The following is a 16,215-nucleotide window of genomic DNA, read 5'->3' on the forward strand; positions in this document are numbered from 1 at the left end:
ACCGAGAATACCATTCGATTTAATTTCTTTAATCAAATATTATTTGAGAAGATGTCTATAAATACTTCATACTCATAAAGTGATTTGCTTTATGGGAAATAAAATTCTGCATATCAAAGCAATTTGATTTAATATTCGCAAAAAGATGTTCATTAAAAAAGTGCTGGTACGAAACCATCTGAACACCTTCTTTTCCCTTTACATCTTCCTGTAACTGGCAGGAGAGTCAGTTTTGTCTTTTCCCATATTTCAATCCAAAAAGGAATACTCAGCAAAGAGTCCACAAAAGGCCAGCCTCAATGTTCCATTATCAGAGCTTCAGACCCGCAACATTCTGCTTCAAGTTGAGCAGCTCTCTTTCCTGTCTTCTTTTCTCCAATTTGAAAGCTAATCTGTTAGCTTTCTTCTCCACTCTGCGCTCCTGCAGAAGGATGTGATTACAGTGACTGACATTATTACAAAGACTTACACAAAGGCCCTTCTTTAGTTTCCATTCCCTTCTCTCCCCCAGCTTTTCTCTTCATAACTATATGGAAAATTGTTTTACCTACCTTACGCTCTTCTTTTATGGCTTGTTTTCTTGCTTTTCTGTCTTCTTTGGTTTCATTTTTACAACGTGGCTGGACTGATACTCTAGGAAGATCGCTGTCATTAATCATCTGCATTCGTTCAATTTGTTTTGCTGTAGGTCCCTTCTGTGGTAAGACGTTTAGAGGTATTCCAGTTTTAGAGGAGAGCTGGATGTGTTTGGGCTGGGAAAGAAGTAAAAATCTAATTAGGGAATTTGTTAACATTCTTTCCTCATCTGCCCACCTTTCTGTTGTAAATGTATGGCCCTTTGCTGATAGCACCATTATGCTTTCCTTAGTGTCACGTTCTTTGCCCAAGAAATGGACTTATTTGCAAGCACCCCTTTCTGGCAATTTAAAATGGCATAGGGCATACCTTTGGTGGGCACTTGATAAGCTGAGGATGGTTGTATAAATTTGAATATGTACCTAAAAAGAGAAAAACCAGTAATAATAACACATGAAAAAACACTTTCAATTAAAGGAGGCAGTTCCCACTACATTTATCAAGAGTCTAAAATGACACAGTTAACAGAGACTATAACTACATTTCATTCTGCTTAAGAAAAATCAAGCACTCTCTAATTTTAGGGATTGAAGGGCTTGGAATATGATATTCTGGAGGTCAAACGAGCTAGGATTAAAACCAAGAATCACCTACCCAGCAAAACTGAGCATAATACTTCAGGGCAAAATATGGACTTTCAATGAAATAGAGGACTTTCAAGCATTCTTGATGAAAAGACCAGAGCTGAATAGAAAATCTGACTTTCAAATACAAGAATCAAGAGAAGTATGAAAAGGTAAACAGGAAAGATAAATTATAAGGTACTTACACTAAAGCTGAACAGTTTTGTCTACATTCCTACATGGAAAGATGATGTGTGTAACTCATGAAACTTTTCTCAGTATTAGGGTAGCTGAAGGAAATATACATATATACAGACAGAGGGCACAGGGTGAGTTGAATATGAAGGAATGATATCTAAAAAAATAAAATTAAGGGGTGAGAGAGGAATGTATTGGGAGAAGAAGACAGGGAGAGATAGAATGGGGTAAATTATCTCACATAAAAAGTGGCAAGAAATAGCTGTTATAATGGAAGGGAAGAGTGGGTAGGTTGCTCTCATCAGATTTGATTTAAGAAGGGAATAAGAGGGGGAGGGGATGATAGAAGGGAGGGCAGATTGGGGGAGGAGGTAGTCAAAAGCAAACACTTTTGAAAAGGGACAGGGTCAAATGAGAAAAGTGAATAAACAGGGATAGGATAGGATGGAGGGAAGTATAGTTAGTCTTTCACAACATGACTATTATGGAAGTGTTTTACATAATGATACATGTTGAATTGCTTGCTGTCTCAAGGAGGGTAGGTGGTGAGGCGAGAAGGGAGAGAATTTAGAACTCAAAGTTCTAAAAATAAATATTAAAAAAAATTTTTTTACATGCAACTGGGAAATAAGATATACAGGCAATGGGGTATAGAAATCTACCTTGCCCTACAAGAAAGTAAGAGGAAAGGGGATGGGGAGAAGGGGGGAGTGAAGTGATAGATGGGAGGGCAGATTGGAGAAAGGGGGCAATCAGAATACATGCCATCTTGGGGTGGGAGGGAGGGTAGAGATGGGAAGAAAATTTCTAACTCAAAATCTTGTAATCTTGTGGAAATGAATGTTGAAAACTAAAAATAAATTAAAAAAAATCACTGCCATAAAGAAAAAAAAATCAAGCACTGAGATGAAAAATGAGAAAACTTGCTACCACAATTTCTTCAATGCTCAGAAGATAATATTAAAGAGTTCTTTTAAATATTTTACATAATATGAAATCTTAACAACCCAAGTAATGAGAATATGATATAACAAAAATATTGTAACATTATTAACATTAACAATAAAAATACTAAAAATACTTACTACAAATAGATTCACAATCCCATTTCTCTTTGGGCTCTTCAATAACTACAGTAACAATTTCTTCCTGCTCATCTTCATCCTTTTCATTAATGAGTAAGTTCTCATCTTCAAGAGGTTGAAGAATATCCAATTTGACACAGCTTTTGGTTGAATTATTTAAAAAGTCAGAATGAAGAAAAAAAACTATTGTAATGTTTATGCAAATGTAACTTCTAAAATGCACAGAGGTATCAGTTATGCAAATAAGCATTCGCAAGATTTGTGAGGATTCCATGCCAGTCACTTCCATTCAGGCTTTCCAACTTCTCCCTCCCTTTGATGAGTATTTTGTATACTCATTGGGGAGGAGGGCAGGGCAGATTTCAGTTCAATCCTTACCTCTGACATTTACTAGTTCTGGAGAAAGTCAAATTTAAACCTGACCCCTCATCTGTAAAATGAGGCTAATACTTGGATTACCTACTTTACAGGGTTGTTAAAAGTAAAGTGCTTTGTGAAGCAGCACACTTGAATATATCCTACAGCTCTGATTTTGTCAGCATGAGAACTCCTTCCATTCATATAGACTGTAGTCCTACTATGTCTTAAAGGGTCTTTGATAGTTGCTACTACTGCTGGTTAAGCTAGCACTCCAAGGCCAATCTGGTGGCGACCTTCCCTAAACATGCCTAGAGTGGTCCTTCAAATATGTTCACTGTTTTGAAGCATTTCCAGTTTGTTAAGACTTGCCATAGATTATGGCCCACTGGCAGTCTTCAGGAACCCAGGGTTACCTCCACAATAGCTAGGTACTATTTATAAAGTGCTCTACAGTTTGTTAAGCACTTTGCATGTTATCTCATTTGATCACCAATCCAGTGAGGTAGCTGTTATTCTTATGCCCAACTTAAAGATGAGAAAACTGAGGCTTAGAAAAGTTAAGTGACTTGCCCAGTTACCCAACTAATTAAGTGTCTGAGGCAGGATTTAAACTCAGGTATTTCTGACTCTAAGTTCAACATTCTATCCAATGAATCACCTTTTCAGGGGAGGAAATAGCAAAGCATACTATAGAGGCAAGCAATTATTATCACAAAGAGATGGAGAGGGTCCATCTGCTCCTTGCAAGGTTTTTACCTTCTCACCTTTTACACTGGTTATTCTCTTCTGGGAAAAAAAAGGGGGTGAGGTTTTTTTTCTTTTTAAAGCTTAGGAAAATAATCTCTGAAGGCTTATTTCTTATTCAGATAATTAACTTTTCATTCACTTAGCAAGCATTTATCAAGACCAGTGCTGTGCTAGATGCTGAGGCTACAAGGACAAAGACAAAATGGTATCTGTATTCGTAGAGCTTACATTCTTCTGGGGAGAAATAACTTGCATAGTGGAGCCAATATAAAATACATGCAAAGTAAAAAGTGGCAAAAGCCCAGAGGGAGGGAGATGGAAGGGCAGGTAACAATACGCAGGCCAACCTGACTGAAATAGAGTGGCCGAGGAGAAGAAATGTGAAATTGATTAGGAAAGATAAGTTGGATACAGACTATGATGAGTTTTTATTTTTCCAAGAGGCAACAGGAAGCCAATAATGCTTCTTGAAGAGTAAGTGATGTGGTCAGATCTCTGTGGAAGATGGACTGAGGGGAGGAAGGAGAGGAGGCAGGGAGACTAATCAGGAAGACAATTACAATAATCTGAACAAAGCTTGACTTGGAAGTTATCAGACATTTTTAGTCCAACTAGTAACTAATAAAGACAACCTTTCTATAACATCCCTGACAAGTGTTCATCTAGTCCATGTTTAAACACTTAAATTAGTGGAAAATTCTTGAACCAATACAATCCATTTGGGGACACATTTGATCGTTAGAAGGTCCTTATGCAAAGCTGAAATCTGCTTCCCTCTAATTTGTCTTTTATGGAAAATCTACTGTCTTGTAGTATTTTTCACAAAACTTTGCCCATTCTGGACTTTATCCTCTTTGAGACTCCTCTTGCCAGTCTGTGTAGCTCTTTATCAGTTCACATAAAAATTGTTGTTACCCACCATAGGGTCAACAAAGCAGGCAGGTCGTTAACAGAAGAATTTTGATGGCCACTCTAGAACAGACTGAGTGTCACTCAGCTTGATATTCATGCCTGTCTCGTCAACTGAGAGTCAGTCTTGGGAGGTAGAGGTCTACAGTCCGAGAGCCCTTTTTACATCTAAGAACATATGGCACTTCAGAAAGGAATAAAAGAGAAGTGAGTCTATACAAGAAGAATTCAGAGTAATTTCTTGACTGATTATCCTGAAGTTTCAGTCAAAAAAATTGTATTTTGGGTTTTGGAAAACAGCATGCCTAAGAAGAGGATAGAGGGTACCAATCTCCAACTTTTGAATTAAGTGGAACTAGTGTTTTACTCAGGATAAAGACTTGATTATTTTGTGCCTAGAGTCCACCAACTAACATACAAGTTATTCACTATAGCTTCTCTAAAGTAAAAAATGCCACAAAGGCAAATGTTTCAAAAGGAATAAACTTATTTAGGGCCTATTAACCAAGTAACTTCGTGAGCAAGTTTCATAAAAGCAGAAGGAAAAATTACACATACTTCTTTGCTTTCTCTTTGTAATAGTCATTTAGAACCTCTTGTAACCGGTTGCTATCTGCATGAATAAAACCTTCCAATTCTGCATTGTCCAATGCTCCAATCTCATCATCATCAAACTGCTCAAAGAACTAAAGAGGGACAAAAAGAATAAAATACGTCATGAAATAGTATTCTACTTAACAGACTTTTTTGTGCTAAAATCTCTAATCATTGTTATAGTAATTTTCTTTATTCTCTTGAATAATTTGAAAGTACTTCCTCATTAATTCTTGCTATCACTAAATGCTTATGGGTCATTAATAATGTATTCAACACTAAAACACTGTGAGATAACAAATGGGATCTGTGCTATATTATTAATACTTTAGCTCTGTGACAACCCAGATGAAAAAGGGTTCTCATTTACCAGGGCAATGAAATACTGCTATGCCCTTCAATTAGGGAGTGGGAAGTAGAGTGGAAAGAGATGCCAAATAGGAATTTAAAGAAATCCCTAATTTGCAAATATTGTTAGACTCTCCTATCATTTTCAAGTAGAAACCATTTCTAATTTTTGATTCCCAAGAATCCTGGTGCAAGCACTTACACCATTTGATAGAGAACAGTAAATTATCAAAACTTCACTTCTTTATAATCCTACCTTCTCAAATCTTTCATCTAGCAAGGTCAATTGTTCATTCCTCCTCATGACAGAGGAAGTCATAGAATAATCTGTGAAGCGACTCTTAGTTTCTTCTTCCAAAAACAAGTCCCTTTGAGGTCCTCCTTGAACAGATAACTCTTCATCTGACAAAAGACCCTCAGAGTCATAATCGTCTTCATCACTGTCATTTTCCATATCCTCCACATATCTCCCATCATCATCTTCAATTTCATATCTCCTAAAACTAAAGACATACCATAAGCCATATGTAATTGAAATCTTTATCAAGAAAGCATATTTCTGGACAGTGCTTGGAGTCAAGAAATTGAAGGATGATATCCAAACAAAGCAGCACAACAGAAAGAGCGCTGGATTTAGGAAACCTAACGGCTAGACCTATCAACAGCATAATTTACTCCCTCTATGGAAATCCATTTCTTCAATTACAAAGATGAAGGGTCAAACTAGATGACCACTACAATCCTTTACAGTTCTAATGTTCTATGATTTTAAGCTACCTCTTATTTCTAAAATTCTATGACACCCACTTCACTGAGAGCAACAATATTCACGATCCTGTCACTAAAACCAGACACACATACTCCATGTCCATCTGTTCATCTTCTCCTGTTGGCTCATTGGCCTGCAAAATGAAATCATCTTCAAGAAGGTTATCTGGATTATCAAAGTCAAAATCATCATCCAGAGCGGCAACAATGTCAGGGTCAAAATCCAATCGAGGACCTAGAAAGAGAGAAAAAAATGTGAAAGGTAATTCCCAAGACAACAGATTAACTTTATACAATCAGACCTTTCTAAAGAGCCAGAGGTAAAACATTTAAAATGAGTAGTGTTTGTTTAGTAAAATAAGCAGAGTTCAAAGCTTTAAAATTCCAAAAGGAAAATTAAGTTTTAACTTCACTTAGAAGCAATGTGATATTCAAATAAGAAAAAGTTCAAAGGAGGCCTATAGCTTCCAGCTCCAGTTCTATTCTAAACTATGTGGTTTACTCACTTTCCCCTAACTAGCTATGTCTTTCCTTCAGGGAAAAACAAAACACTTACAGGTCACAATGGCATAAGGAAACTCTTGTATAACAAACATGCCCCATTCTTTCAAGCAATATTTTGTTTAACAAAATTCCAATGGGCTGGACCTGTGATTTCATTGGTACAGGGACCTCCAAGTATGGAAATTCCATCTACCAACATAAAATGGTAACCCCTCTGCAACTTAGTCTTAGAGAGTAGCCTAGGATCCTGGGAAGGAAACTGACTTAGCCCGTATCACACATCCTTAAGCACAGTTCTTCTTGACACCAAGGTTCTATACACTGTGTTATATACTGCTTGTCTAGCAGTAATTCCAATATGACAAAAAATCCTAACCCTGGGGTTTATCATAATGAACTTTGATATGCACCACTCTGTTATCCATTATATGATGCAAAGATTAGTCACCAATTGAGTATTTAGAGGGAGGGGACAGAAATAAATAGGGCTATTTGTTTCATACCATCATATGGGAATAGTAAAAGTGAACAAAAATATAATGCTCTTTTTTTTTCAAATGAATGCTAATTAAAGGATAATATGGACTTATACATAATAAAATGAACACTAGTAAGAGAATATTTTGAGTGGTAACAAATAGTATCAAGAATGTACTAGCAGTATTTAAGTGTGATCTATGTAACACTCTTTTTGAGAATTATATTTAGAGATGGTTTTATGATAATCTATAAAAATATAACTTTCTTTTCTCTTTTCAAATTAAGATTTTCATTTGAAAAATCAATGTGTTATGACTAAAAACGTACAAATAAAAAGTACAAAATAATACTATAAAATCTAACTTGAATTTTCAGGAAAATATTCTTCTAGAACATTCTTAAGAGTTTTACTGAGATCTTATACAGAGCAGGGAAAATTCTGTTTTGGCACTATAAATTTTTCTTCTTGTAACATATGTTGCTATTTAGCAATTTATAAACCACAAAATTAAACTAAACATACCTGATACAGGAGCTGCTTTATTTAACAGTCCTACATCTTCTTCAAACTCTGATGCAAATACTGATGAAGGCAACTTAATTCCAGGAGTCTTGAGGGAGGAAAAGTAACATTATTTTTACTTAGGTATATATCCACTCTGAAATGCATTGCACAGTATGTCGCCTGAAGTCTACTTTCTTATCTTTACTTGAATGTTTTACTGATACCTCAAACTCTGTGCCCCAAACTAGACTCATCATCTTTCCTCCCAACCTTAAGACCCTTCTCAACTTTTCTGTCTCTTAACAATGGAACAGATGACCATCCTCCCAACTAAACTTATATGATTCAGCCCTCCTTTACCACAATAAACCTAGTCACTAAGTCCCATCTAGTCTTCTTTCAAATATCTACTGCCTCTATATTTTTAAAGCCACAGATCATCCATTATCTCATGCCACAGATTACTGCCAACAGTTTTCAAAGAGGTCGTCTTGACTCTAATTAGTCCCCTCTCTTAAACATTGAAATTTTATTTGATTATAATGCTCTCTGGCTCAAGAAAATGCAACAACTCCCTGGTTTACTATCAATATTCTTTCATACGCTATCTTCCCAACTAGATGAGCATGAAATTGGATCAGCTGGTCTCTAGAATCCTTTCCAGCTTAAAAGTGCTATGACTTCTTGAAAGGGGTATGGGGTGTGTCTTATACTAGTTTCTCATCACACTTTGCATGGTGCTAGGTACTAATGAAAGACTTGTTGGCTTTTGGCTGCAATTTTTTTGAGAGGTCTCTGATAAAAAGTTACATACAATGCTGCAGTAACCAAGCTATTTATGTCTTCCAAGATGATCCCATGGAGACTGTGAGTAAATATTGGCGATAATCGGTCATACCACTATGTTTACAGTTCAGACTTCTCATGTATACATTCTCTATTTAGAAACTCAAACCGAATAATTATGTCAAGAGGTGGCCATACAACTTTATAACCAACATCACTGGAAAAAAACCAAATGTTTGGGTTTCGCAAACATTACACTATATATAAGGTACTTCCCAGGGTACAGAAAGGACTATTTGCTTCCAATTATTTCAATGTGCCCTTTCAGTTAATGCTTACATTAAAGAAATTTTTTTTCTAAGTATGGTGCTGAAGTTCAACATAAGAAGACAGTTCCAGGAAATGCAGTAAAGTTAATTTTTGTAATTCTCTTATGGATGAGTATGCAGTTTGAGACCCTGCAACACTTCAAATAATTTAAGTACATTTGTTATCAGATCCTCCCTTCCCGATTTACAGTAGCATGTCAGATTAGAAATCATAGGATCAAACAAGATAACAGATGTGAAAATGCTTTGTAAATTGTATAGTGCCAGCTATATAAATACAAATAGTCATTACTATCAAAAAATTATATTGAGTAACTAAATGGATACCAAATGTGATATTCTAAATCTTTTATAGGCAAGCCCTACATAAGTTAACACCTCTTAGAGTCTATGTTGCACTTTACATGTAGAGTCCATTAGGTCCTTTCCATGGTTGTATAAATGCTTTTGTTAGGCTTGCCTTGGGACATGTACTTGTGTCCCAACTTTACGCCTATACCTTGCCTTTCCCACAATATTTTCTCTCCAATCAGGAGTTTCTTTTCCATTGTGCAAACTGGTTATTACAAATATTCAGCTGCTGCTTGCTCTAAGAGGTCAAGTCTTTATTTTCCCCCAAAAGTTTTCAAACCTTAAAACATATATTAATGAACACGATATAAAACTAAATTGTATCTATTTTTCAAAAAACAAGAAAAGTCCCAACCCCAAAACAACAGAACTGTTTTTTTTTTAATCAATTCTTAGTTCCTCAAACCAAGAGAGATCATGAAGTATATTCTTACTGGAATCAATGTTTGTTCTTGTGCATCACTCCGAGAGCATGAGGGAATCAGCTCAGAGGGCCCAGATGGTTCCTTCAGGTGCTGCAGGTAGTCATAGTCATCATCAAAGAAAACTCCATACTTCCTCTGTTCGGCTCTCCTCTCCTCATCTTCTCTCTGTGATATTAACAAAGAGGTATTAGCCATATGTTCTGGAGTCTAGTAAGGACCTTTCAAAAGACAGGGCACAGGAAACTGACCATAAGCACAGCTTTCAGAGTCAATGGCAGTTGGTGCTTCAAATCTTTAGTTTTGTATACCTGAGATGAACCTGTTTACTCCCAACAAGTTCACATGATCCTCCCCAAGTTGGAGGGAATAGCAGCAATCATTACACACCAGAACCAAAGGAACCAGAGGATGATGCTCTCTTAAGTCATGACACTTAACCTACTGGGTGATAGTAGTTCTCCCTAAAATGAAATATTAAAGATATCAAGAGGGGTATCGAGAACCAAAAGTCACACTATCGCTTTAGGAAGAACAACGGGCTATAGCAGGGGAAACATTTTTTTTAGGTTCAGAAGTCTTGGAATTGTATGATGGCTCCAAGATTAGTTAGTTACATGATAAGTTATTTGACTCCTCTGATCTTCAATTTCCTTATCTGTAAAACAAGGATACTTGTATTACAGATTACCTCACGCAATTTTGAAGAAAGCACTTTGTAAACTCTTTAATACATTTCATATAAATGTGAGTTATATTATCAGGAAGGACAAGCTTGGTCATTTTTCTTCCAAACTTGACTTTGAAACAAACTGACCAAACTACCATGTCAGTAAGGAAGGGGTACTTAAAACTAAACAAAATAAAAAACCCAGTTACTCAACTTATGTATAATTTGCACGAAGAGATTAAGAAAATTCAAATTTCATTTTATCAAGGCGGTAGAAGTTTGGAGTATTAAACTATGAAGCATTTCTCAGCACAAAAACAGATATACAAAAACCAGATCTTTATATCTAAACAAAATTCCAGAAAATATTATATATATGTAGGTATGGCTGCAAAGGCTCATGTCAATCAACATCCCCTTCCATATGGCCTATATTTTAAAAATTAACCTCTGTAACTACCTATCCATCGAAACTGTATGTATTTTTAAAAGTCTCTTCTATGAAAGTTTTTGTGAGATTGGTGCCTGCAATTAAAAATGTGATCTGTGGACATGAAACAGAAAGACCTATTGGGTCAAGCAGGAACAGACCTTGTAAGCCTTTCCCAATTAAATGTCACTCTTAAGTTAAACAAACTAGCCAAGAAAAATACCAGGCAACGTCATACCTGCAGGCCAGGAGATGTCTGTCAATCCCAATCAAAGTTTACTTAGACAGCTAGTCTCTCACCCTCATACAGAAAAGGACATCTTTGCTATTAAGGGTAAGTTATGCTTTAAGAAAAAAATCCTATATCAGACATAAGTAAAGCATTAACGGAAGCAACAAGGTGTAATAAACAGATTGCTGGCCTTGGGAGTCAGGAAGATTTGTGTTCAAACTCCACATATGACATTGGCCAATTTTGTGACCCAGGGCAAAGCACTCAACCTGTTTGAGCCTCTGTTTCCTCATCAGTAAAATAGGAATAATAATATCTTTAGTACCTACAAGATTGTAATCAAGAAAATAATGAATGTATGTAAAGTACCATGTAAATTTCATAATGCTATATAAAAGTCATTATTATTCTGATATGCCAGAAAAACATAAAAATCTCAATAACAGGCCACTCTAGTATTACAGAAAAATGCAGCATACTTACTTTCTGTGTAGGCAACAGAACTCTCTGAGGAGCAGTGTCATCTGCTGCTAAGGGATCCCTCTGGCTTCGGTGTACTAGGTGGAAAGATACAGCTTTCTTTTTGTCTATAAAGGGCTTCTTCTTCTTATGAGGCTTCAGAAAGGAAGCATTGGAACAGGTGACTTAGAATGGTGACCCAACATACTGATTCACCCTTTGACTACGTCCCCCATATTCATTCCCAGTCCTATCACCTGCTAATCCTTATTCTGCCAACACCTCAAATTCAAAAGGTCCCAAACTGAACTCATCTTATTCCTTTCAAAGCTTAAATTTTCTTTAAAATTTTCCTTTCCTGTTGACAGTATAACAATTCTTCAGGTCAAAATTTCTGTTATCTTTGACTCTTATCTTTCATGTACCCCTCCTCCCCCTCTAAGAAATTGCAATGCTCTGTTGATGTTACTTCCATAATACAAGGTGTTCCCAAAGTCTTAGTTCATTAAGCTTTAATAAGTAATATATTATTATAATAATAGCTAACATAAATGGCAATTAGAAGTTTGCTAAACTGTATACAGCAAACTAGGTGTTATAGTAGACAGAGTGGATGAGTGCTGGAGGAGCCTGGAGGATCAGAATTCGAATCTTTCCAGAGATACTTACCAGCAGTGTGACCCCTGGACAAGTCATTGAACCTTTCTCTAAATTGTGGATAATAATGGCCCCTACATCGTAGGGTTTCTATGAGGATCATGTGATATAACAAATGTACAGAGTTTTGTAAACCTTAAATTGCTATGTTAACTATCATTGTTGTAAACTAATAGAAGAGGCACCCAGGTAGTTGTCCTGCCTCTAATCTCTCTTTTTACACACTCTTTTTAAAACCACTTTTAAACTCTTTTTAAACATCAATGCCCAAGTAATCTTCCCAAATCACTCCTTGGATTATACTACCTTTCTACGTGGGAAACTTCAAGTTTCCCACTGCCTCTGATTAAGTGAATTCCAACTGATTTTTTTCAGCCTTATCTCACACAAATTCCCTTCACAGACTATTATAACCATAGGTTCCAGACAAACTAAGTCACCCTCCATCCCCTGTTCTCATCTTGCCCTCTCCCATCCCCAAATCTTTTCTCAATAATCTCTCACCACTGGAAGGGATTCTCCTCCCTGCCCCGCCTCCCACCTATTTCCATTACAGCCTTTACTCAGGTGCAACAACCTCTTCAGAAAATTTAGAAACCTAGTCATGTAGTCTAGGGGCCAGAAATCGTCATTATTTAAAAATGTAAAAACCATTGTTAGTTTGAGGGCTGTACAAAAATAGGTAATGAGACCACAGTTTGCCAACTACTGATCTATCTAGTCCAAACTACAAACAGAAATTCCCTATACGACATCCCTGACCAATCCACGAAGCTTCCTCAGCCCTTTCCTGCCACCTTCCCAAGGTTAATATAATCTTTGATTCAAATTTCTCCTAGCACTTTGCCTAAATTTCTTCCACCTTCTTTCCCTTCATTATTTTTATATGTATATTATTTTCTCTCATCGGATTACAAGAACTGGGCTTAAGCAAAAGACACAGACATCACAGGCACCTAAATGTTAAATTGAAATATTTAATAGACTGACAAGTAGTGTGAAGTATTGGGGGAGCGGGGGAATTACTGGATGTGGGAAGTGCAAAGCTCGGTTTGAAATTTTCCTTTGGCACTTACTGGGTGAGTAGCTGGGCGACATAGTGGAAAGATGCCTGCCCAGAAGAACGGAGTTCAAATCTAACCTCAGACACATAACAGCTATGCAACCTTGGACAGGTCAGTTTATTGCTCTCTGCCTCAGTTTCCTCAACTATAAAATGAGGATAATAACAGCATCTACCTTGCTGCGAGGATCAAATGACAGAGTATTTGTAAAGCACTCAGTACAGTGCCTGGCAAAAAGTAGGCACTTAATAAATGGCTGTTCCTTTCCCTCCCCTTATTATGCGTCAGGCATTGTGCTAATCACTGGGGATACAAAGAAAGGCCTAAAACACCAAAAACACAGTCCTTGCTCTTAAGGAGGGCACAAGTCTAATGGGGGAGAAAACATACAAACAACTACGTACAATGTAAAAACAAAATATATTGAAGTAGAGAAAGTACTAAGACGAAAAAAGATTACATAAAAGACCCTGTAGGTGACAAGTGACTTGGGCTTTTAAAGGATGTTAGGATCTCAAGTGGGGGAGCATGCCTGACCTTTCCTAAGATATAGAAACGGGAGGAGCTATCGCGGAGGGTGGGGGGACGGGGAGAGACCGTGCAGCAAGTGGGCTAGTTTGCTTGGAATGTAAAAGCTACGAGAAGGATGGAGATCAAAAAAAAGTTGGCACCAGATTTTAAAGAGCTTTAAGTCGTTTGCACTTTATGGAGGTAAAAGGAAGCCACCTGGAGCCTTTCGAGCAGGAAAATGATACAATTAGACCTGTGCTTTAGAAATATCAATGTGGCAGAAAGGTTTACTAGGTGTAAAACTATGTGGCCTTATAAAGTCTAATGTACTACAGAAGAAGGGCCTAGTTAGCTCTTCAGTAACTGGTCAGGGGATCGTTTGCTGATAGATACGTCACTGGAGCAGAGCCACCAGCACCAGCCGGCGGCCTCCCCCAAATACCGGGACCTGCCCCACGGAGTTCAGAATGAAAGCAGCACCAATTGGGCCTACAGCGGCCCAGCAGCGGGGCAATCCTCTTTCGTCTCCACCCCCCGGCGGCCCTCGTCAGGCCTGTTTCGTGGAAGGGAGAGCGGCCTTGCTCACCATGCTGTAGCCGGAAGAGTATCACGTCCTCAGGGATCGGCCGCCACCACACACTCCCTGGTATTCCTTGCTCTGGTAGGGGCGACCCACGTTGGGACGTCGTAGCTCACTCGCTCGCGCGCCGGTACCCGCGTCACGCCGCGGCCACGGGGCCCTAGCAGGTCACTTCCGGAAGGAAAACTCCGGAACCTCCCATGTCTGTTTTGTGCGCTCGCTCCCTATACGTCACCACGCACGTCGGAGAGGACAAGCCAATCCCTGAAGAGAGAACGGGTGAGAGGCCCTCCTCTGTCCTCGCGACCTTTTGAGAAACTTCTCTCGCCCCGCCTCCCGGAAGCTTCGCGCGGGGCTCAGGAAAGAGCTGACGCCGGCGGTATTTTCTCTCTGCTTCCTCTGCCTGGTGAATGGCTTTGTGGGGTGTGGTGGAGGGGCGCAGGAGAGAGGGCAAGCGGCATCCTCATCCACCCTTCTCAGAAAGAGGAGTGACAACGGCCCAGGTGCCTTTGGGGGCCGAGAAGCTAAATGCCGTTTGTAACCGGGGGCGGGGCGTAGCGTCCCGGGACGTCGGAGGCGTCGTTGCCTGGGAGACGGTAAAGGCTGCGGAGCCCGGAAGGAGCGTGGTTTTCGAAAATTGAGCTAGTTTACTCTCCGGCTCCCTCTACAGGCCTCGGCGGAGAATGAATTTAGCCTCAATCTCCATCCCTTCCCAACGCTCTAGCGGCTGTCGTGCGGCTTCCGCGATCTCCAGTTTCCGAGAAAGCAGAAACTGTAATGGGAGAATCTCTGCAGGTGGTCATCCCGCCTTTGCTTACTGTGGAACCCTCACGATCCTGCCTTGTCCTTGTTGGACAGCTGTCATCGTGTTCTCTTGTTTTGTCTGGTCGAGAGCAAACCTTTGTAACACCCACCTACCGCGCGGGGTGCCGTCTTCTGGGACCAAACAGAGCACATCTAATCCCTCTTGCACTTAACAGTCCTTCAGAGACTTCAGAACAGCTCTCACGGACCCCCTGAATCATCTCCATTTAAAACAGCCCCAGCTCCTTCTGCCCACCCTCAGTATGGTATGGACTCCATTTAAGTGGGACCAGATAGTGGTGTCATACTCAGAAACCATTACACGAGGGTCCCGTGGGCTGCACGTTGACTCAGAAAACCACTTTAATATTACCTGTGACAATACAGGAAAACATAGATAACATTTTCCAATTACATTTTAATTTGGTAGTTAATGGGGAAGGGCTGAGTTCGACACCCCCCCCCCCACCCCCACCCCCCAAAATGACCTCCGAGGCTCTTTCCAGCTCCAAGTATGATCCTATTATTAAACAGTATTTAACGTTGTTTTGAAGTGTCGTGGAGTTTGTTGTAGTAGTTAGTGGTATCATTTAACATTAGTACTGTTTTAGTACTATTGTGGGGGCTTGTGTGATTTACACCTTTGAACAGATGATCCTTCCAGCTCCAAGTCTGATTCCGTTATTGCAAATCTGATTGATTTTATCCAATGGCAAATGTTAAACAATTGCCTTTCTGAGGGCGAAAGAAGTATACAAGGCACACTTTTAAAGTTTAATCTGCAGTATTAACATTTTCCCATCACTTTTTTGAATTTAGACAATCAACAAATTAGTAAATCAAGTCTTTATCTGTAGTATTAGCTGGATTTCCTAGGTTTCCAAGGGGTAAATGCTCACACTGAAAATTTAACAATCGGCTTGCAGGTTCAAGCTGGTTGCAGCACACCTGGAATGCTTATCCCATTCCCCCCATTCTGCAGCAGTTTATTTAGAGGGAATACTGTATGTCCTCAAGGCTGTAATAATTTCAGATTGTGTTTGAGCCACTTTGTATTTCCTTAGGAAACTCCTGTGAAGTTCTTCCCTGTGATATTTGAGCTGGTAAAAAGGTATTCAAAATCTTTCCTATACTTAGCTTAAAATTGAAATCAAGAATGTACAGCTCATTCTTAAGGTTTTTTAAATATGCTCAAGTAAATACCAAGTATAGCCGATCCTCATT

The 16,215-nt window shown here is 38.7% G+C and overlaps 1 protein-coding gene across 1 annotated transcript; it reads right to left on the reverse strand.

Moving 5' to 3' along the window:
* Positions 1-17: 17 nt before the first annotated feature.
* On the reverse strand, positions 18-14,757 carry LTV1 (LTV1 ribosome biogenesis factor). The gene is made up of 11 exons (XM_036767991.1): positions 14,194-14,757; positions 11,401-11,532; positions 9,598-9,753; positions 7,716-7,803; positions 6,302-6,443; positions 5,697-5,943; positions 5,057-5,184; positions 2,483-2,622; positions 946-998; positions 552-752; positions 18-421 (listed from the first exon to the last, which is right to left on the reverse strand). Exons 1-11 carry the CDS (start codon positions 14,194-14,196, stop codon positions 311-313), a joined length of 1,401 nt encoding a protein of 466 aa, XP_036623886.1. The 5' UTR covers positions 14,197-14,757; the 3' UTR covers positions 18-310.
* Positions 14,758-16,215: the final 1,458 nt, after the last annotated feature.

The sequence above is a fragment of the Trichosurus vulpecula genome, chromosome 7 (assembly GCF_011100635.1).
Source record: "Trichosurus vulpecula isolate mTriVul1 chromosome 7, mTriVul1.pri, whole genome shotgun sequence".
NCBI classification, from domain to species: domain Eukaryota; kingdom Metazoa; phylum Chordata; class Mammalia; order Diprotodontia; family Phalangeridae; genus Trichosurus; species Trichosurus vulpecula.

Bases quoted from the DNA above. Each gene is read 5' to 3' on its own strand.
- LTV1 (XM_036767991.1), bottom strand. The intron at 7,804-9,597 runs GTAAGAATATAC...TCCTCCCTCAAG, and splicing joins AAGAACAAACATTGATTCCA to ACTCCTGGAATTAAGTTGCC. The intron at 2,623-5,056 runs GTATGTGTAATT...TTCAACCAAAAG, and splicing joins TACAAAGAGAAAGCAAAGAA to CTGTGTCAAATTGGATATTC.